This window comes from Ammospiza nelsoni, chromosome 8 (genome assembly GCF_027579445.1).
Source record: "Ammospiza nelsoni isolate bAmmNel1 chromosome 8, bAmmNel1.pri, whole genome shotgun sequence".
Taxonomy (NCBI): Eukaryota; Metazoa; Chordata; class Aves; order Passeriformes; family Passerellidae; genus Ammospiza; species Ammospiza nelsoni.
Genome location: NC_080640.1, coordinates 34089266 through 34110716, shown reverse-complemented (window position 1 = coordinate 34110716; position 21451 = coordinate 34089266). Strand labels below are relative to the sequence as shown.

The 21451-nt window shown below is 47.6% G+C and overlaps 2 protein-coding genes across 2 annotated transcripts; one reads left to right on the top strand and one right to left on the bottom strand.

The window, feature by feature from the left end:
* The first annotated feature begins 595 nt into the window (after positions 1–595).
* Positions 596–7926, top strand: LOC132076550 (protein ecdysoneless homolog). The gene is given in 13 exon segments (XM_059477683.1): positions 596–788; positions 1573–1690; positions 2048–2134; positions 2282–2291; positions 3176–3303; positions 3450–3511; positions 3514–3569; positions 4333–4418; positions 5174–5280; positions 5701–5878; positions 6323–6390; positions 6468–6613; positions 6615–7926. Coding segments are annotated over 13 exon segments (1272 nt in total). The 3' UTR covers positions 6648–7926.
* A 3469-nt stretch (positions 7927–11395) lies between these two features.
* Positions 11396–18555, bottom strand: NUDT13 (nudix hydrolase 13). The gene is made up of 9 exons (XM_059476969.1): positions 18516–18555; positions 17127–17237; positions 16131–16270; positions 15522–15629; positions 15064–15170; positions 14113–14238; positions 13790–13901; positions 12487–12641; positions 11396–11933 (listed from the first exon to the last, which is right to left on the bottom strand). Exons 2-9 carry the CDS (start codon positions 17207–17209, stop codon positions 11739–11741), a joined length of 1026 nt encoding a protein of 341 aa, XP_059332952.1. The 5' UTR covers positions 17210–17237; positions 18516–18555; the 3' UTR covers positions 11396–11738.
* Positions 18556–21451: the final 2896 nt, after the last annotated feature.

Here is a 21451-nt window from a genome sequence, read left to right as displayed (position 1 = left end):
CCTTTAGTCCCTTCTCTTGTTCCAGCAGGGTTGCTGTGCCCTGACCCAGGGCTGTCTCATGGTTTTCCTGTGTTTTCAGAGTTCCAGGATGAGATCTCTGGGCTCTGTCAAAAGCCTCATCTGAGCTGAGGTCCTGTGGTCTTTCCCGACCCTTTTGTGCCACATCCTCATGGCACAGGGCTGTGACCTGCTGAGGGCAAGGCTGCTCCTGCTCTGTGGGAATCAGACACAGTCCTAGGTATTCTCACAGGAGCACTCCAGCAGTTTGCTGTGTTTGGGGCATCTCATAGCTGCTATTACTGAGAGATTTGTTTTTAAGGTGTGTGAAGGAGACCCTGCCCTGTCGGGGACAGGGGTGACCGGGGCCCTGCTCGGTGCTGGGGGCAGCACGGGCGGCAGGCCCGGGAGCGGGGCCGGGGGATCGCGACCGGGACCGCGCTGGGGCTCGGGGCCGCGCCGGGCACCGGGGGAGCGGCGGCCACTCACGGCTGCACCGATTTCCGCGCGTATCGCGATATCACCCTCACCGCCGCCGCTCCGCCGCCGCCATCGCGCCGCTCCTCCCCGGGGGCGGAGCGCTTTGGGCCCCGGCGCGATGGAGGCGCTGCGGCGGCCGGCGCTGCCCGAGGACGCGGTGCGCTCCCGCCTGTTCGCGGCGGCGGCGGGCCCGGGCGGCGAGGCGCTGCTGCGGCGCTGCGCTGAGCTGGCCCTGGTGCGCTTGGCCCCGCTCCTGGCCGCCTGCGTGTGGCAGCGGCAGCCGTTCCGCCTGCGCTACGCGCCGGGCCGCGGTGAGCCGGGAGCGGGCCGGGAGGCACGGCGGGAGGAGCGCCCGGAGTGGGGGGACTGGGAGGGGCACCCGGCGGCCGGGGACCGGGAGAGCGTGAGGGGGATCCGGCGGCGGGGAAGCGGGAGCGTGTGAGGGGAAAGCGGGGATGTGTGAGAGGGACCTGGAGGCCGTAATCGAGGAGCATCTGAAGGGGAACCCGGGAGCGTGTGAGGGGGACCCGGCGGCCGGGAACCGAGGGCATGTGAGGGAGAACCGGGATCATTTGAAGGGGATCCGGCGGCCGGGAACCTGGGGCCTGTGAGGGGGACCCTCGGGTTCGAACCGGGAACGAGTGAGGGAGAACCGAGGCCATGTGAGGGGCACACGACGGCCGAGAATGGGGATCTTTGGAGGAGAGACCGGCGGCCGGGAACCGAGGGCGTGTGAGGGGTACCCGGGAGCGGGAATGTGAGGGGAACCCGGCGGCCAGAAACCAGGAGTGTGTGAGGGGGATCCGGCGGCCGGGAACCGAGGGCGTGTGAGGGGACCCGGCGGGCTCGAACCGGGAGCGTGTGAGGGGGGACCCGGCGGCTTCCCCGACTCTCGGTGTCACAGCACGGGTTAACCCAATGCGGCATCTGGTGCCGCCTCCCTGCTGCAGCCGGGCCGTCCCCGAGCACAGGACACAAGATTCTGTCAGCAGGGTCTGGGATATCCGCAGTGAGGGAGACTCCGTAGCCTGTGTGGACAATCTGTTACTCGGCACGGCGTTGCTGAGCCGCCTCTCCTCTCTGTGCCCCGTGCAGGCGAGATCCCGGCGCACTTGGGCGGCACCGCGGTGTTCGGGGATAACGTGGAGGATGAGTGGTTCATTGTGTAGCTGCTGCGGGAGATCAGCAGGGAGTTGCCGGGGCTGGCAGCCAGGTAAGGCGGGTGCTGCTGAGCTGCTTTAGTGGGAGGGCTGCCAAGGGGCCGTGCCTGTGCTCTGAAGGTCCTGTCTTACCACTGCCCATCCTTGGAGGTGTTTCCCCATCCCAGAAACGGTGGAAGTGTCCAAGGGCAGGTTGGATGGGGCTTGGAGCAGCCTGGGCTAGTGGAAGGTGTGCCTGCCTGTGGCAAGGGTGTTGGAACCAGGTGTTGATCCTTAAGTTGCCTTCTAACCTAAGCCTTTTTATGGGTTTATGAATATTTTTTAAAAAACCCAGGAGACATGGATTCAGAAGTGTGCTGTTGTGCTCTGCAAGGCTTTTCTTGCTGAATTTCCAATTTCTCCTTGGCCAGTATTGATGACAACGATGGAGAGTTTCTCTTGATAGAAGCAGCTGATTTTCTCCCAAAGTGGCTGAATCCTGAGAACATAAAAACAGGGTGAGAAAAACTTGTGTGCAATTGGCAAGGGGGAGCCGGTGGCCTTTTCTGTAGCAGCTGGAGTTTTCTCTTGCACTGCTAGGCAAGTGGTCTGACTGCCTCTGAAAATCCAGAGTGCTGTCTGTCCCTGACTGTTGTTCCCTTCAGGAGCACTCCTGTATCTTCCTGAACTTTCAAGCTCTGCTAGTACCACTCGCATTATTTTATTTCTACCATGTTGTGGAGTGTTTAGGCCAGAGGATTTGCTCCCCTCAGAGTAGGGAATGCTCAGAGCTGGAGTGTTGCTGTCTCTGTAAGGACACGGGCTTTGTCTGGTACAGGTGAAATAATGAGCAGACACCTTCCCCTGGATATGGATGGCTGCTAATGGCAGTGTATTAAAACGGAGATCGTTAATTTGGTCATTAGCAAAAACTTGTTCAATTATTTTTCCCCTACTCCAAGATTCTTAAAAGGGCTGGAACACAACACCAAAATTGATTGCAAGTGTGTACCTGGAGTGTCAGGCTCATACTTTCCTTTTGTTTGAGGGAACAGCGTGAGGGAGTTGAGACGTTGCATTCAGGGCTTTTCTTAGGATCAGGAACCAGCAGAGGTCGCATGTGACACCTGAAATGCTGCTTTTTAATGCGTGGGATGGTCTGGTCTGAAGCAGTTAGGATGTCTTGGTTATCCTGAAGCACTTCTCTAGTTGAAGAGAAATGTGTAACAATTCTTGTTGTTAAGGAAACAAGATGTATTTGATGAAACTTGTTGCAGTTCAGATGGGGATTTTACAGAATATCAAGGATTTTTCCTAATGCATTTAGAATGATGAAAGTTTATATTTGCTTGGGGATTTCAATTTGGAACAAACGTTGTATAGCCTGAAAAGCAATTTATCAGAAAAATCTTTCTAAGATACATTTTGAATGCAGTCTCAGGCAGTGCCTGTAATATGGGTGCCTCCAAAACCACTCTGGTGACCTGGAGGGAGTTTGCTGGCTGTCCCCAGCCCAGTCCCGCTGCAGGGAGTGTTTGTTTCTGCTCTGGCTGTTGCAGGTGACTTTCACTCGGTGTTTGTATGCACAGCTGGTGCAGCAGCAGTTTGTTCCAGACAGACGCAGTGGATACACCCTGCCCGCCCCAGCTCATCCTCAGTACAGAGCCTGCGAGCTGGGCATGAAGCTGGGAATGATTCCTGGGGCATTTTGGCTTTGGCTCATGCATGTGCAGGGAATGGGTCCTTGTCTGGAGGTTGCCTGCTTGTCCAGAGAAATGTGAGCAAAGTCTGTCACACCTTGAGAACCTCTTGTTGTTGCATCTTTTGTCTGCAGGCTCATGGCTTTGAAATGTTGTGCTCCAAGAGCAGTAAAGTGGCTCCTGATGCCAAGAGAAACATGGTCCTCTGTGGGAGAGATTCCTCAGGAGCTTGAAGGAGAAGGATTATTTCAAGGTCTGTGATTATTTCAGTGTCTGTGGCTTTTAAAGATTCCTGGGAAAATACATTTTAACCCTTGAACTTGTGTGAGGAGTTGCAGTGGGGCCAGAGCTTGAATCCTTATCTCTGTGTGAGGTGAATTAATGTGTTTAAAGGGGACATGTGCAGATTGTTCCCCTTTGAAAGGAATTTATTTTGGAAATTAAAAAGGAGAAAGCAAGATGTGGGGATTGATTCACTCATCTAAAGCAAAGGGAGAAATACATTTGAGTGAAGAAAACTCCAATAGGTGATTGTGTGAGGTGTAACTGATTTCACTGGTTTACATTTCATTTCCACCCCTCTAGAATTCAATATTCTTCAAGATCCATACATAACACCATAGACCTGTCTGGGCCCATGCAAGTGTAATTTTTATGTGTGTGTGGTTTTTGTGACTTCTGGGGGTTTTGGTGAGGTTTTCTGTTGTTTTTTTTTTAAGATGCGTTTGACTACTTTTTGAAGTTAATAAATTGGACATAAATTGGGTACTTATTTGAAGGTTATAAAATTGGACAACACCATTGAGATTCTTAGGTTTATATCCTTTAATATACTTCAAATACAGGAATGCCCCTTGGCTGTATTGAGTTCAAAGTGTTCATGGCCAAGAGGTTTTAGTTGTTCTGGTTCTCTCAGCATTTCTGTGTGACCAACAGTCACCCTTAGGAAGCCTGACTGTGAGGAGGAAGGGGAGGGAGAATTGTTTGGGTTCATGCCTGTGACTTGCATTCAATAGGGAGAAATGGAAGGATCAGCCAAGTACCTGGAACTGTTGCACATGGCAGAAGATCACTTCCAGCAATCTGTTGCAGTGCCAGAAAGGTGAGAGCTGCTTGAAATTCATGAGTGTCATATACCCTACAAATCCTGAAAGTGACCTTTGAAATCCTTGTTACAAACACCTGAACCCTTTTCTCCGCTGCACATTTAACATGGGAGCTGTGGCCAGGACATACAAGTACTAATTCCTCTGGAATGCTCCACTGGGAGAAGTTCTGGCTTGAGTAACTCTTTTATCTTGGTTTTGTGAAATGCTGAACTCTTCCAAGTGGATTCCAAGTGGTGACTGCAAAGCAATTTTTGCTTGGTTGACTGTAGAAAGTGTAGAAAAGTTTCATTGAAAAGCAGTCCCAGTGAATAATGAATACAGGGTAATCTGTCTCCTTTGCTCAAGGAGCTGGCTGTGGATTTCTCTGGAAGATCAAATCCAAAAACTAAATCACTACAGAAATGTCTGAAGCTTTGCCAGCCCATAATATTTTGACTGTTATTTGTTTGAGTTTCCAGTCTGTGCTGGTTGGGATCTCGTAATCTCAATATTTACCAAGGCAAATTAAATGTAAAGGAAAAGAGCCATGACCAATAGGTTTGGAGCCATCAGCTGGGAATTGCAGGGACTGACTGTGTCCTGTTTTGGCCAATGCTCTGTGTAGTGCTTTGGTACTTCCCCAGATTCATTGCCCTTTTTGATGTGCTTGCACAGAAGGAAAAATGAAGAATTTAAGTGAAAACCTGAATGCAGAGCATGTGATCCCATTGAATCCATTTCAGTAAATTGAGTTTGGTTTTTCTTCTAGCTGTGATGAAGTGAGCCCAGGTGATGAAATCCTGGCACTACTACAGACAACCCCCATTGATCTGAAGGAATTGGAGAGAGAAGCAGCTTGTCTTCCTGCAGAGGATGGTGAGCTGGATGGGGGAATTATTCCTATTACAGATGGTTATTTGTGGGGGGAGAGGGGCAATGCTGACAGCTGTGAAGGGAGAGCAAATCCAGCCTTCCTCAAGACTAAACACTGGATTGGCTCTCCCAGTTTAGAGTGAGCCTTTCTTCCTCCACTGAGTGGCCAAAGGCTTCCCAGTGACTAGAATGGTCTCTCTGAGTTTGAGCTCTGCAAAGCAGAGTTTGTACGTAGTGACAAGAAATCTGCACTCAGTTCTTCTCAGCCTCTCTGTGCCTTTGCTGTGTGTGAGCCAGGACCAGCACAAGAGCTGAACTGCAGAACTGAGCTGCAGGATGGTTGCAGTCCTGTCAGTCAGCTGGTTTGGGCCTGTTGGCCAGCAGGCTTGTGCAGAGTAACAGATCTGTGCTGTGTCCTTTCAGATGACAGCTGGCTGGATATGACACCAGGTGCTCTGGATCAGATGCTGAAGGAGACAAGAAATGAGTCCCTTCCTTCCCCAAATGAGGAGGAGCAAAACTATGGCTTGGAAACAGTTGCTGAGAGCATGAAGGCTTTTGTGTCCAAAGTGTCCACGCATGAAGGAGCAGAAATGCCATGGTAGTAGCACCTGGAGTTTGGCTCTGGTGTGGAATGTTGCACTGTGCTGCAGCCCTGTGCTTGGTTCTGTGATGCAGAGAATCAGAGTTTGAAGGTGCTGTGCTGAGCAGGGCCTGAAGCAAAGGCAGAGCAGTGACCCTGTACTTGCTTTAAATCAGCTTGGTGCCATTCTGGCACTGGTGCAGGTTCAAGTGCTGCAAGCTGAGCTGCTCTCTGTCCCTCAGCTGGGTTTTGTGGTCTTCACAATTTTTTTCTTTTCTGCCAAGAATTCTTCCACTCACTGTTTGATGTCTAATGCACACAGGCTTCAGACTTCTGAGGACTTTTAAATTCAAATGTCCCAACTTCAGTCCTGGCTTGATAGAAATCAGTATGGCTTGAGCCTGTGTCAGGCTTAGGCAAGCATAAAAGCTTCATTTGCTTAAAAATATTTTTATATTTCAGGTCATCTGATGAATCTCATGTTACCTTTGATGTGGATTCTTTTACCAAAGCCCTGGACAGAATTTTAGGTGAGATTGCTTCTTTCTTTGAAACAAAAGCCAGCACTGATTTCTTTGCTGTTGTACTGACACCAAATCATGTGCAGGGGCAGACTCGGAGGAGCTGGATTCTGATGATGTGGATGAAGAGGAGGAGTTTGGTTTCTCAGATGAGGATGATGAAGAGCTGGATGCTGGGAATGGAAGGCAGGAGCAGAAGGTGTCTCCTGAGGAGCTCGTGGGCAGTCTCAAGGGCGTACATGGAGGAGATGGACCGATGGAATTAATTAGGGCAGACAAGTGGTGTGTGGTTCCCTTTCAATGGATTTCTGTCCAAGTGTATTCTGGAGTTGTTTAACGGGTTAATTTTCCCTTACTGTCTGTGTTTCAACTGGGGGAATCTCAATTCACCTGCAATGTTGAGGGGATCAATGGAAAGAAACCGTGCCTTGACCATTATTTCAGGGCTATCAATGGATGGGAAATCCCCATTTTCTTGCTGGGGATTTCAAACCTATTGAATCCCAATCTTGATGGGATTCAATAGGTTTGAAATGAGAGAAAGCCTTCAATTTTCATCATCTTTCAGTTTAAAAAGACAAGGAATCCTTATTGTACCTTAGTTTTTAGAGTTTAAATTGGTAGAAATCCCCACTGATTCCATCATTTGAGGGATTGATATTGTAGGGCAAAAAAAGGACTGGAAAAAAAAGGTGGCACTGAAGGGCAAGAAAAAAAAAGTGGAAAAAAAGTTTGCAGAAAAGGGTGGGAAATGAAAGTAGGAAAAACAGGTGGCAAAAAAGGCAGAATAAAAAATGAGAGGGAAAAAAGTGGCAAAAAAGTGGGGAAAAAAGGCATCAAAAAAGGGGGGAGAAAGGACAGAAAAAAGCAGGAAAAATAGCACAAATAATGGGGGAAAAAGGGGGAGCAGAAAAAGGGAGGAAGAGTTAAAAACGGAGATGGCATAATGGTGAAAAAGTGGTGTTTCAGAAGCAGGAAAGTCTAGAAAGGTGAGTGTTGAAAGCAAAGGGAGACAACCCATCTTGTTGTTGATCAGCATCGACTCCGATTTATTGATCAAATCAGTCATCTTTTATAATAGTGTTAATTAACTTCATGCATATTGCAAAATCCGAGCTCACGATAGGTTACAGAGAAAACTCTAACCCCTCCTTTTGTTTACAATACCCGTGGTTGTTCATTGAAACCAAAATTAGTGTTCTCACTGTGATATGAAAAGTTCTCAAAACCTTCATATCTGTTCCCAGAGCAGCCAAGGACTGTTATGAGAAGACTGTCTGAGAATCCTGCTGTTTATAGAAAAGGTGCCTGAGAACCCAGTTATTTACAAAATCAAGCCTGGGAACTGCTGCTTTACAGCTGCCTTTTACTTTCCCATCAGCCTGGTTCAAGCATGGCCTCTTTCTTTAAGCCATGCTTGAACCAGGCTCTCCACAGGTGAGGAGAAAAGGGTGCAAAACATGAGAGAAAAAAGGATGGGAAATATGAGGGGAAAAGAGCAGGACCCCCAGAGACACCCCCAGAGCTCAGGCCCCCCTCCCCAATGCCACAGACACCCCCAGGTACCCCCAAGAGAGCTCCTGCAAACCCCACAGACCCCTGGGCCTGGGTTCCTGCAGGAACACTGGGGAACAACTGGGCTCCTTGCAGCGGGATGGAAACAACGGCCAGGGCTGGCAATGTGTGCCCACTGTGCTGACAGGCTGGCAATCAGCTGGGTGGGGCCGTGCCATGGCAAAGGCTCCTGAACAGCTGCCAGGTTTGTGGGCTGCAGCTGGAGCTGAGAAGCAAAGGGATTAGTCCAGGCAGGAGAACATCCCATCGTGGGGCACTGCTGCAAAGTGGGCATGTTTGGAACAGAGCCTCTCCTTCAGCAGGCCAACGCTGCCAGATGGAAATGCCCAAGGGCACAAGGCTGGCAAGTGAAGAGCAGAGCTGCTGTGGAGGGAAAGCTCAGTTCATTCAGAGAGATCACACAGGTCACTTGAGCACTGTTACAGGTAGGAAGCAGAAAATGAGAGATTTCCAGGAAAGCCTTTGTAGTTAGTGGGAAAAGGAGTCATGATACCCAATGGCTGCAGGGATGGTGATCCAAATTAGTTCTGAGCAGATTTCCTTTTTTTTATTTGGTGAGGGTTATTAACCTTACCTGCAGTTTTAAGGCCAAATAGTTTTGGAATATATTCTAGTTTAATCTAGCTGTCCTCCAGGCTGCATACTCACAGCAGCCATATTGAACTGTCATATGATGTGTGAATTTGCTTGTGTCCCTATCCCAAATGTCATCCTTCCTGGGTTTTCAGCTTCTTTTTAATATGCTAGTAAATCTTCTGCATCCCTCTGCAGTATTTCCATGGGTAAACCCACTGAAGAGCACAAGCTAAAGGATGCTACCTCCAGCTAAGCACAGGGAGCAGTGGGAAAGGATGTTATATCAGCTTTCCATCTGCTGCTAGGATGAAAAGAGAGCAAGATTTTGATTTAGGGAGCTGAAGGCTGGGGCAGATCAGTTTGTTCAAGCCGTGCCTGAGACTGAACACAGGGATTGTACCTGTGCATTTACAGGTTATTCTGACAACCTGTCTGCTGCAGCTGCCAGAGGTCAGCTGCTCGTGGTCCCCTCAAAAGGGTTTGCTGACAAATGACTTTTACAAGGTCAGGTTGTCAGAGTGTTCCCTGGAGTGCTTATGTCCTCTCAGGCCAAACATCAGGCTCAGTGTGTGTCCACAGTGTCTTGGAGCTTGTTTAAAAGTAAAACAATTTTTTCATGTAAGAACTGTAATACTGAAGTCAGACCTTGTGCCATCCACAATGATGGATAGCAAAGCGTGGCCTTTCCACACAGCAGCAGAGCAGCCCAGGTGATGGGAGAGCATGTGGTGAGTGAATTTTCTACCCACACTGTTCCCAGATAAGATTTTTCTGAGTCATGCCTTAAGTTTTAGCTTTTATATTTTTCAGATTCTGTACTGCTTTGGTGTGTAGTTCTGAGCTTCGTATCAAGTGTTAGTAAGCTTTCTTCACAGAGTAGGGAGACAAAACAATTCCTTCTCTAGCTGAGGACTGAGGACAATTGATCCAAATTTCGGGCCCAGGAGCATAAACAAGGATGAATTGAAAAGAGAAAAACAAGCAGGATGGGACTTCATAACCTGAAGCTGTAATTGCACAATTAACTCCAAGATGCAAATGGAGCAGAACTTATGAAAGTGACAGACTCCGTGACCGGGTGTCCATTTTGTGCCCATTTTGGTTCACCTTGGGTGCAGCCCTGGCTGGGCTCTTGTGCTGCCCAGGGTGGATCCATGGAGGAGATTCTGTTAATAAATCCCTGCTTTATTCTTTAGCTCTGTCTGACCTCTGTTCTAGCTCAGCCTTCTCAAGGCATCATGAGCAGTCAGAGATCAAACAAGTTGTGTCATGAGGTTTGCTTACTTCAATCCTCTGCTGGCACCTGTTAGAGATCAACATGAGTTTTATGCCCTGCTATTTTTGGGAGGCAGGTGGAATGTTGCTCTCAACCTGCTAGTCAAAAAGTTACATCTGATTGATCAGATGAGTGCTATCATTCCATATCCTGCTGACTGGCAATACCTGTGAGCAGTTGGGCTGTAATGCCCCAGCTGGCAGCTTTTCAGTGCTGGCTCTTGCTGTAAATCCCTAAAAGCAGAGGAGTCTCAGTGATTTATACAAGCCAAGTGTTGCCAAAGAGGATTCAGTTAAGGGATGCATTCTTGAAAGAAATATGTTGTTGCTCTGTGCCCTTCTGCCTGCCTGGTACCTTTTCCATGGGAAAGCCCTGCTGTGTTTTGGTGAGGAAGCCTCTGTCAGGGATTGCCTGTTCCTTTTTCTAGGTCACTTGCCTTTATGGAGCATGTCCTGTCTTGACTACAGTGAATGTTCTTCAGGCTTCAGACAGATTTCTGAGGCAAATGCAAGTGTGGACAATGTCCCTCACCTCATTTTTCTGTCCTGCTCAGGGCTGGGTACTGCCTATCATCACTCCTGCTAGCTTAACATCATGAATGGAGGCCACCAATGTTGTTTCATAACTAAGTCAAAAGGGTCTGCAGGGTCTGAGGATTTTATAAAACAGTTTAAAATGTAATGCTTCTCCAAAGATGTGATGTGATTATTATCTTGTAGGTGTTCTATCTCTACCAAAAAGTCCCCTATTTGAGTAGATTGAAAAGACTTCTTCTCTCACTGGCAGCTAAAATACCAGGAAGGGTGTTTGTAGATACCACCATGGCCTGAAGGAATCCCCTCCCAACCTCCTGAAGTAAAAGTAACCTAAGCAAACACAGTGTGTCTCAAAGGTGTGAAAGACTTGTTTTTATACTTGTTGCTCAGGTGTCAGGACTGCAGATTTTTACCACTGCTCACCTGCAGTGAATCGCAGTGGTGGCAGTCAGGGACACATCCCTGTCCCCTTCAGGCACCTGGTTTTGCAGTCTTGGCATCTGACCTCTGACCAAGTAGGCAGAAGGGACTGTCAGCCCGAGTCAGCAGCAGATCAAACATCCTTTCACTTTCCTTGTCCAGGTGGTTCCCTTGTTGTTCTCCCTCCAGAGAGGTGGCCCCATTTCATCAGTGAAATCAGACCAGCTCTCCAGGCAAGGCTCAGACTTTGGCCTCAGGGTAAGAGGCCCTGATCCTTTCAAGATTTTTCTCTGTTCTAAGTGCAGTTCTTGTCGTAGCAGTTCCTGTCACCTTTGCATTAGCTGTGTTCTTCTAAAATGCTTATGTGCAGTCTTGCTCTTCCCCTCTCCACCACCAGATAGGTCTGTTCTCTCTTTCTTGTCTTTCTTGGGACAGAAGAAACTGTCTTACCAGTGAGGAAAATATAGAAGCCCATTTAACATTTACAAAAAAAAAAAAAAAAGGATATTTTATATGAAAACAGAAGATTGAATGGGAAGAGAGAGAAGGAGAGCAAACAGGCAGTGGCTTTCCATCTGGTTTCTGACAGCTCTCCCAGATCCATATAAACAGAGACACTGGAAAGTGCCACTTGCCCTTTATTTTTGTTCTGAGAAAAAGGGTGCATTCAATGTCCACCCAAGACAGAAAAAATGGATGAAAATGGGGCATTGGTGCCTTGGGGTCAGTGACAGCTGGTCACAACAAGTTGGATGCTTTGGAACTAAGAATTTTATTGCACATTTACTTCAAACCATGGGATCTCAGAGATGATCCACTGTACATGGGCCTGTCAGACCAGTTCAGAGACCTTTGTAGGTCAGTGTGTCTTGAGTGCTGCCCTCGCTGTGACAGAGCCCTTGCCTCCAGGAGCTTTGGAATCTTTTCTGTGGAGCTTTGACAGTTCTGGAATCACAGAGTGGATAAAGCCCTGCCTAAGCTGTCTGGGCACTCTGCTGCTGAAGCCACTCACGGATCAGCTGGTGAGCAATGGCCTGTTTGGGAGGGAACCAGGGTAAAAAACTGCCATCATCTTGCTTGGAAGAGCTGGGCTCCCTCTTGAGACCCTCCACAATTTCCTCCAGGCCAAACCAACGGGCTTCCTCCAGCTCCAGGGTGTCCAGACTGATCTGGAAAGAATTCAGAGGGCACCAGTTCCTTAAATCAGCTTTGAATGTGGGCAGTGGTACCTTGCCTCCACAGAGATCCCATTCTGGAATGCCCAGAGTGCTACATTCGTGCCTGAATTAGGCACTGATGCCAGCCCAGGGAAGGATATTTCTATCCACCAGTACTTTGTTGTGCTGCCTTCCTTAGGGAAGCCACAAACCAACCCTGCTCTGTCGTGGCAAAGCCAAGTGGCTGAGCACAGTAATTAACGTGGTGGAATCTGAGTGTTCTCTGGCAAATGTGTGAGGGAACCTCCTCTGCAAAGTTCAGAGGGAAAAATCCAGGGCTGTTGGGCTCTGGGCTTGTGTACACAGTGACCTGAGTGAAATCTGGCACCTTGCAACAGGAGATGATGGGATTGTTCCAAAGTTTCTTCTGCACTTGCAGAAAAAGCCAATGGAAAGTTGCATTTACGGAGGGTTTGGTGCTCTCCTAACTAAATTCTGTGGGCTGAAGGAAGCTTTGCTGCCTGAGGCAGGCAGAGGAATAGCTCGGGGAGCCCGAGGCGCTCACCTCCGCCCGCTGCGCTCCCACCAGGGCGTGGCAGGCAATCATTAAGGAGCTGCTGGGGAAGGGCCAGTGCTGGGACGCCGAGTAGCGGAGCGACTCCACCTCCAGCCCCACCTCTTCGGCCACTTCTCGCCGCACTGCCTCCTCCACGTTCTCACCTAGAAGCAACCGCAGTTAGGCAAGGACGGCCCGGCCTCAGGGCAGCGAACCTTGGTGAGGGAAACGCAGGACACGCTCATTCCCACCCGCAGGAGCTGCAGCTGTGCTGTCCTGGAAACACTTGCTGACGGGATGCTCCATTAAATTCATCAACCTCTGATAAACACTGGCACCAGAGACATTTTTGGCCCCGTCTACATACAGATGGTGGACAGAACAATTCAATTTTAAGCCATTTTCCCTCCTGTAATGAGAGGTCTGTAGTTTTTCTTCTAAGAAAAATGGATTTTAAAAGGATCAGGGGTTATAACCCAGCAAATTTAAAGCTTATGTTTGCTCTCAGGGACTAGAAGAACTGCTAGACACCTAATTCCCATTCCTTTCAGGTACGTTCTGTCTGCATGCAAACACTGATCTATTTAGATATAATGTTGTGGTTTTTTCCCAGCTATTACAGAATCACACACTGGTTTGGGTCCAAAGGGGGGACTTTAAGGATCATTTAGTTCCAAGCCCCTACTATCAGCATGGACACTTCTGCTAGACCGGGCTGCTCAAAGGCTGCTCAAGCTTGGCCTTGAACGCGTCTGGGGATGGGGACACAGATCACCTGTGTGTCCATCCTCCTCTGTGAATAGGGTTTATGGCTGATGTCTCTTGCAGAAAGGTAGAAAAATCATAAAGAAAGGCTTCATAGAATCCAGCCTGCTCTCCTGGGATCACTGGCTGGCCTTGTCAAAGCCAGCATTTTGCAAGTTCCCGCGTGAAAGCAATCCTGGTGTGAGCAGTTTGTTAGCATAACAATCTATCACTCGGTGAAAGACAACTTGCACTTGTATAGACTGTTTTTACACTGTTAGATAGTTTTCATTTTTCTATCTCTCACAAACAACTTTTCCTGCACATATACACTGGTGGTTTGAGTGAGGGTAACAACTTTTTAGTTATCAATAAAGTAATTGGCAAGAAAACTACTGACCAATTGGAGTCACACATGAGGTCTGTAAAACTGTATAAAAATGAGTTATGTGACTAAAGAATGGGCTTTTTCCTCCATGAAGAACATGGAGTCCCGTGTGATTTATCCCAGCAGATGTCCCCACACCCCGCATGCCCAGGGCCACTGTGCTGGATCAGAAGCACTCACCCATGTCACAGAAGCCTGACAGAGCTGTGAACATCCCCGGGGGAAACGAGGGCTGTCGGGCCAGGAGGCAGCGGCTCCCATCAGACACCAGGGTGATGACCACTGGAGACACCTGCCACGTGCACCCAAAGCAAAACAGGGGCTTCAGACAAAAAAAGTAAGTGCAAATTTTTGCTTTTCCTGGCTGGTTGAGAGTCGCTGGCTGACCACTAAAGACAAAGTACCCAGCTAGGCACAGATCCCTCTTCCTGCTCCCCTCAGGGGTGAGCCAGCAGCGCTGCCCTCCTGTCCCTGTGTCCCTGCCCTGTGCTGCCAGGGCTCACCTGAGGGTAGTAAGTGACTCCACTGGCGTGGCAGACACGTTTGCTGCCAGCTGGGTTCTTCTCAGTGGGCTGCCCAGTTCTGCTGCAGTACTGGTGGGAATCATGCCACCGCAGGAGGGACTGGGCCTGCCAACACAGAGGAGCACAAACTCACTTATATATATATACATATATATATACCTAGGGGGAAGAAATAATTCAGAGCAGTCTCCCTGAATAATGCTTGGTGTGCAGTCATGGGGATAAACTCTGATTATCTTTGGAAGCCTCTGAAAGGTGAATGAAGTATGGGCAGTCCTTTGAAAGTGGCAGATTCTGCAATCCATGTTTGCTGCTTCTAAATTTGAGTATGTTTGGGGGAGGTGGACCAGAGCTGTTGTTTATTGGGACATAATGGGAGTTGTGTTGGGAGCTGGACTATTTTAAAGAGTCTCCAGCCCTGAATATCTTCTTGAAAAATAGCCCAGGCATCACAAACATTATAGAGCAGGAAAGGAAACACAAGCTATTTCTTCTTATGGGTCAGGACAGCTGATTTTCACACACAGGCCTTTTCTTAGGCCTTCCAAACACAGGGCACCAGCTTATAAGGGAGAGGGTTTAAAAGAGCAGCTCTCAGAGAAGATGTGTAAGTTTGTTTGTGATTCCCAGTTTGCCTGATAGTTGTTGAGCTGAGGACAAACTGGGATTGCTCTGATTTAGCACATTTCAGCTAAATGGCATAAATTACTGCAGTCATTTTAAAGTCACTTTTCTGTTTCCCTTGTATCTTCCTTTTGGGACTACAAATTTGGGAAAACTGTTGTAATTTATAGTATGTCTGTATCTAAGTCCCTGAAAGTGTACAGTAGGTACTTCTACAATATTAGACCATAAAACAATGTGGGAGATGAGGACAAGGGTTGATGTTAGAGACTAGAGTTCCCTAAAGTAAAAAGCCCAGTCCAATACTGAAGCCAGCAAAGGAGAATCCTTCCTGTCCACGACAAAGAGAGCCTTCCGTAGGTCAGTAAATGATCCCTGCAGTTCTGCCTCAATGACTGATTTATCCAAGGCTCCTGTTCGAGGGAAAGGAAAAGAAAAAAAGAAAATTTGATCTCATAAATTTCAGCTATTATTGCTATTATTCCAATTTTATGCCCTTTGCTGTTCCAATATACAATTTCTGGGAGTTCCCATGGAAGTGAACCACATCAGGGGAAGCATTCCCAAATGTGCCTCCCCCAGCCCACTTTTCCTAACACACACAGGCATAGGAGCAGCAGTTGCAGCCCATGACCTGCCACGCTCACAAGAGCCCCTACAGAGACCCAACCCAGCCCTCCTTGGCAGGACAGGTCCTCCCAAGGATTAGGGATTTGTTTGATCCCAGTGCATCAAACAAAAAGAGGAAGAGGAGCCATCCCAACCTAAATCCAGCGCGAAGTGCGGCCTGTGCTCGTCCGAACATCCGATCAGCACCGACTTCTCTATCCACTGCTCGGCCTCCTGCAGCTTCCCCAGAATCTGTCTCATCTCTGAACAGCAGGGAAAGGGGAAGAGAAAGCTGTGATGAAAGCAAAAGCATCTCTGGATTTGCTCTCTGGATCTTCAAGGCACAGACAATCTTGGCTCAAAGCAGAATGCCCACGTGGGAAAGGGGACCAGACCAGTGATCCCACACAGGAAGAAACCTAAAATCTGGCTTTGCTCCTAAGCTGTAGGAAGTTTAGATATTGTCAGGCTAAAGGTCCCAATGTTGTAATGCCTGGGAAGCAGCTGTCCATTGCTTTTGTCCTGCACCAGCCAATAGCTTTCTCTCAAAGAAAACTTTTCCTACATTACAACCAAAAGACATTTGTCAGTAAGGCCTTGTTTGTTTTCCTGCCAGCCCTTTCTCTTCAAAAGGCACAGTTCCAAATGTTTAAACCTGATCACCTCAGAACAGATCAGGTTGATACCATGTGTGTGTCTCTGTTTCATTTCATCTGTGTGATCCACCAGCTGTTTCTTTCTGGATGCACTGATTTCTTTCTTACCTGCTGCACTGAGCTGTGGTACCAAATATTTCTTCCCAACTTTCTGCAGGAAGGGGGAGAGATTGTGAAAGAGGTAGAAAGTTCCTGAGGTCTGAGCTTGTCTACAAAGGCTGTCATCTTCCTTTAACTGATTTAAGTATCTGCAGTGAGAAAATGATTGGGAAGATGAATTGAAGATCATGTTGAGATTCTTGCTTATTTGGAGGCCTTTATTTTGCACAGAGCAGGGGGGGCTGAATGGACAGATCAGATTTATGGTACTCCACGTGCTTGGAGAGTTTTGACAGCTGAGTTACTCTTTGGTGGACTGCAGCCTCTAGTGAAGTTTGTGTGGCAGAAAATACTGCAGTTCTTACCTACCACATGAGTACCCTCAAGTCTGGACATGCAAAAAGATCAGCAACCCAGTCTCTCAATCCAAAAGGTCTGCTGTAAAGGCTGCAGGAAACCTTGATCTTCCCTTTACACACCCAATCCCTCCCAGCTTGGAATATTCTGTGAATTTGGATGGCTCCAAATGCTGTTTTGCTGAGCACTTCTGCTGTTGAATCTGGTTCCCATCAGACTACATGTGTTATGTTGTACCTGTCACACTGATGTGAGGGGTAAAAACCAAGTCTTAGGGCACAGCTGGCTGGAGCTGAGTTAGGAAAAAAAAATCATTGGGAAAAGGGTGTCAGCATATTCTCCTTGCAGGCTGTTTGGAGCAGTATTTAAAAAGAGGTGAGCAGCATCACTTCAAGTCTTCCTGGTATTGTAGGAGCCCTCTAGGCAGGACAGGCAATCATTAACAGAGCTTCAGCCTGAGAGAAACAGTTCCTACCAGTGGTGAAGGTAGCCCAGAGGGCTTGGCTATTACCCTTCACAGAGCTCACAAAGCATTTATTTGTGTGTGATGGCTGAACTGGTAAAGGATTAACCCCCAGGTCAGGATGAGGTAGGGCTGCTTGTGCCAAGCTCTGGCCTCCAGTACTCAGGAATCAGATGAGAACTTACCTCATTTTTCTCACATAGGTGGAGTGCAACCTGCAGGCAAGGGAGGAAACTCTCCTGTGCAGTGCTTGATACACTGCAGCCATAACCAACACCTACAGCTGGTGTCTCTGCCTAAAAAAAGAGCATAAAATGTAATGCAGCAGCCCTGCAAGGTTAAGTTTGATTTAAGAGGTGCAATAACCAGGTAAATCTCCCTCTCACAGCATCTGCAGAATCTGCTTTCTAAAATGATCACTTCAGTCACACTTCAAACTCCACTTCAAGATACCTCAGTTTGTTTCCATTTCTGAGTGTACACAGCTCTTCCAGAACTTGCTTATAAGACTAGATTAGACCTTCCTCTCCCAAATCCTGTGTCCCTGGGGAAAAGGGCAGATAAGGTGGCTGCTCTTTTGCTGGTTTCCTACACAGTTGTAATGGCCTCGATCCAACCACACATCCTATTGCAGCACACAGTGGATCTGTGGGAAAGGCACTGATGCCAGGAGAGAGTGAAAGACAAAATATCAGCTGTGCAAGAGAATTCCCTGAGCTAGACAGGGGACAGCAGTTGCAGCTGAGTGGGATCATCTCCAGCTACGAACGCTTTTTGTGCCAAAGAATCACAGCACATTTTCAGCCCAGGCTGAAAGCCTGACCTCGGCTTCAGGATGTCAAAAATAGCCAGAGACCCGAGACAGAAGCGAACTGTTGTGCACAATCCCTGGTGGTCACTGAGAACATTGCACTCTGCAGCCATAGAACACAAACCCCTTTATGGAGCAAGTCACGTTTACTTTGTTACAGACACTCAGGCAGTGCCAGAAAGAGTCTGAGAGCTCTTCCTTCAGCACAGGTCAGTGATGGCAGCCTGAGAGGTGCCTCAGCACAGGCTCCTATTTACACGTGCAGACTTTGCCTCGTGGCTCTGGACATCTCCGCCCCAGATCGCCCGGACTGGGACAATCCCTTCGGGAAGCCACGAGGAGCAGTGGGAGCTGGGCACGCTGGTGCTGACACCTGTGAGGACGGTGGCTGCCACACAGACCGTGTCACAGAGGGTTGGGTGGGGTGACAGCCCTGTGTGTGTGTGTCGCTCTCCACCCCCGGGTCTCGCAGCAACCGCCGTGCAAACTTCCCGGCGCTGAACCGGAGCGCCGCCTTTGCTCCGGAACGAGCGGGAGCGCTGTCCCCGGCTGGGACAAAGGGAAGGAAGAGCTTTGTGCCCTAGCCCGAGCGCGACAGGCGCTTAACCCCTTCTTCTCCAGCAACCACCGCGCCAGGCTTTGGCTGGGACCATGAAAACTCCCAGACAGCAAAGCCTGCACCTCCAGAGATCCCCGAGCTTTGGAGAACCCCAGGAGGCAGGAGCGGGGTCGGGCCGCCCTTCCCCACGCGTTCCTCACTCACTGCGCCGTGTGCGGAAGCAGCGCCGGCCCCGGTCAGCGGCAGAGCCCGGCCAGCCCCTCCGCTGCGCTCCAGCCGCTCTTCCCGCACCGGGAGCGCTGGGAATTGTAGTTCTGTACAGGCTGCAGCGTGTTCCTGTTCCTTACTTTCTCTTTTCTCCTCCTTTTCCCCCCACCCCAAGCTTCTCTGGGTTTTGTATCCCCAGCACGGAAGCGTTGTTTAAAGTAAAGGACCACACGTCCTTGAATAGGAAAAGATGCCAAAAATCACACGGGGCATCATTTGTGATCATTTATTTCCAAATTTTGATTTTGGAAGGAATTTGAGATGGGACTTTTGGAGTTATTTTTGATGATGTAGTTTATTTTTTAAAAAAATTTATATAGGTAGGAAGGGTGAGTTCGGTTTATGTTGTTATGGTATGGTTTAGAAAGTTACAAGATTTTTAGTTATAAGACTTTTTAAGGATAAAATATCATTAATAAGGATAAAATATTGCTAAAATATTGTTAACAAGGATATTTATGGTTTTTTACTTAACCTTTAAATATTTTTAATGCATTTATGTTTCAGTGTAAGCTTTTAAAGTTAATTATGTTATGTTTTAGTTAATTATATTAATGATAAACTTATAAGATTGTATTTTAATTCTTTTGTTTATTTTTGTAGGGTGTTTTTTGTACCTTAAACTTTACAACTCCAAACTTTTTTTTACTTAGCTTAACGTTTTTTGGGTTAAACTATAAATCTACATTTTTGCTTTTAGCACTTAAGTTTGGAAGTTTTTTCCAAGGTGTCAGATCAAATCCTGTGTTTCATTTTAAGCTTTGGTTTACAGGCTCAAAGTTTTGAGAGTTCCTTGCATTTCAGATTCTGACAGCTGGATATATCCAAAGGCTGGAGCTGTTCAGTGCTCGAGCACCCAAATACCCACAGCTGGATTTAACAGCTCTGATCAGAGAGCACCCTGTGCCAGGGCACGTCACAATAATGACAAATCACTTTCATTCCTTTGCAATCCAACAGATTCCTCTCAAGTATTGAAAACACGATTCTGGGTTGGAGCCTACCTGACTATATTTAGCACAAAGAGAATTTTATAAACATACAAAAAGTAAATGTTTTCAGGGCAGCCTGTTGCTTTTTGGTCATGAATTGAGCTGTTCTAATCGAGAATTCACGTCATGTAATCTGAGAGCATGGCTTGTAAAAATAATAACCAGAATATCCAGGGAAATAGTGCTCTCGTTACCAGAGTTACTCACAAGTTTAGCTTTAATTATGCTTGACTGCTATTTTTATGCTTCCTGAAACAGAGCAAGCCCAGTCTTATTAATCCAGCAAGCTAATTGGATTAATGGACAAAACACATCTTCCCTTAATAAGATAAAGGATTGAAATATAATCTCTAAGGGAAGTATCCACCCTGCTGTTAAAACAAACTAACAGATTTACTGACCCTAAATGCCCCCAGATATGGATCTTGCAAGAGGAGCTGGCTTTAGAGGGAAGCAGCTGGGGGAGATGCTTGGGACATCAAATCTGGGGCCAGCCTTTCCAGCTGGTTCAGCACAGAGCAGCCAGGTGTTGGTGAGTGCTCCCTGTCACAGGAAGGACTAAAAGCCAGGGCAGCAGGGCAGGGCAGTGCTCTGGCTTCTCCTTGTTAGGTGAGCTCAAACCCTCATGGCTTGGATCAGCCCAACCATGCCCACCTAGCCCTGTGCCTCAGGAAGATAAGTAATGAGAAAAGAGTCTGCACTGCTGCTGGTCCGACCTGGGGCAAGCCAAGCCCTCTGTGAGAGATCCCTTGTGCCTCCTCTTCCAGGGTTCACACCTCAAATACCCTGTTAGGTACTTCTGCAGCATGTCAGCAAGGGGCATGATTTCAAAACAGAGGCTGGCTTGTCATTTATTCACTTAATTCAAAGAGCATAAATGCCAGCTGTTGTTTTGGCACTTGAGCTGTTTCTTTGTAAGCATTTTTGGGGCTCCAGGCTGAGCGAGTTGCATCTGTAAACTGTTTATATCAGTCCCTTGCAGAGATTGTACCCTGTGCTGGGAGCAATCCTGGGGGTGAAGTGAGGGCCTGGACACAAAAATGCATCTCTGACAGCTTTGTGTAGCTTACCAATTTCAGCTTTGGCAGGGCCCCAGAGGAAATGAATCCCAGAAACTCTCCTGATGCAGTAAGAGCAAACCAAAGCAGCAGGCAAAGAGGACCCAGGGAACATCATCTCTTACATGGACAAAATCAAGGTAAATCTTTGGTCCTGTGTTGCATAAATTATTATTTTTATTAAATTTATTACATCTAATCTTAAATCTATTATATCTAAAATATATATTATTTTTCTTCAATTTTCTATTGTAAAATATACTCATATTGAGGTTAAGAGTTGGTAAAAGATTTTTCCAAGCCATAAAAGCAGCTGGAAAATGTAATTCCAGGCTAATAATGGTTATACTACTAATCTTGCTTTTCCTTTCTCTTTTGTGCCTCTCCAGTTGCCCCCAATAAGCAGAAATAAGCATTAGAATTGCTAACAGCTGGCCCTTGTAAAACAACTGTTAATTGCCTTAAATACATGGAACCAGCAAATTCACATCAAAAACTTGTGGTCAAGCCTCAAGGATCTTTTTGGAAAGAGAAAAAAATCCTTTTTTAAGGATAAGCTTAGGGAAAGACAAACCACTTCTTTAAAGGGAAAGCCAACGAGTAGCCTTCCCCCCATCATTACATTTTAGATGCAAACCACCCAAAATCTGGCTTTTCTCTGAAGTTAGAATCATGTCCATCATGTATATGATGGACCTTTTAATCAGCTGGGCCTTTTGAGTTAATGTGGATTGATATAAATGTGACTCAGCAACCTCATTAATCAAATCTAACGAGCTGGAGCCTTCAGCCCCCTCCTGATGGACTTGTTGGTGTCCCCCAC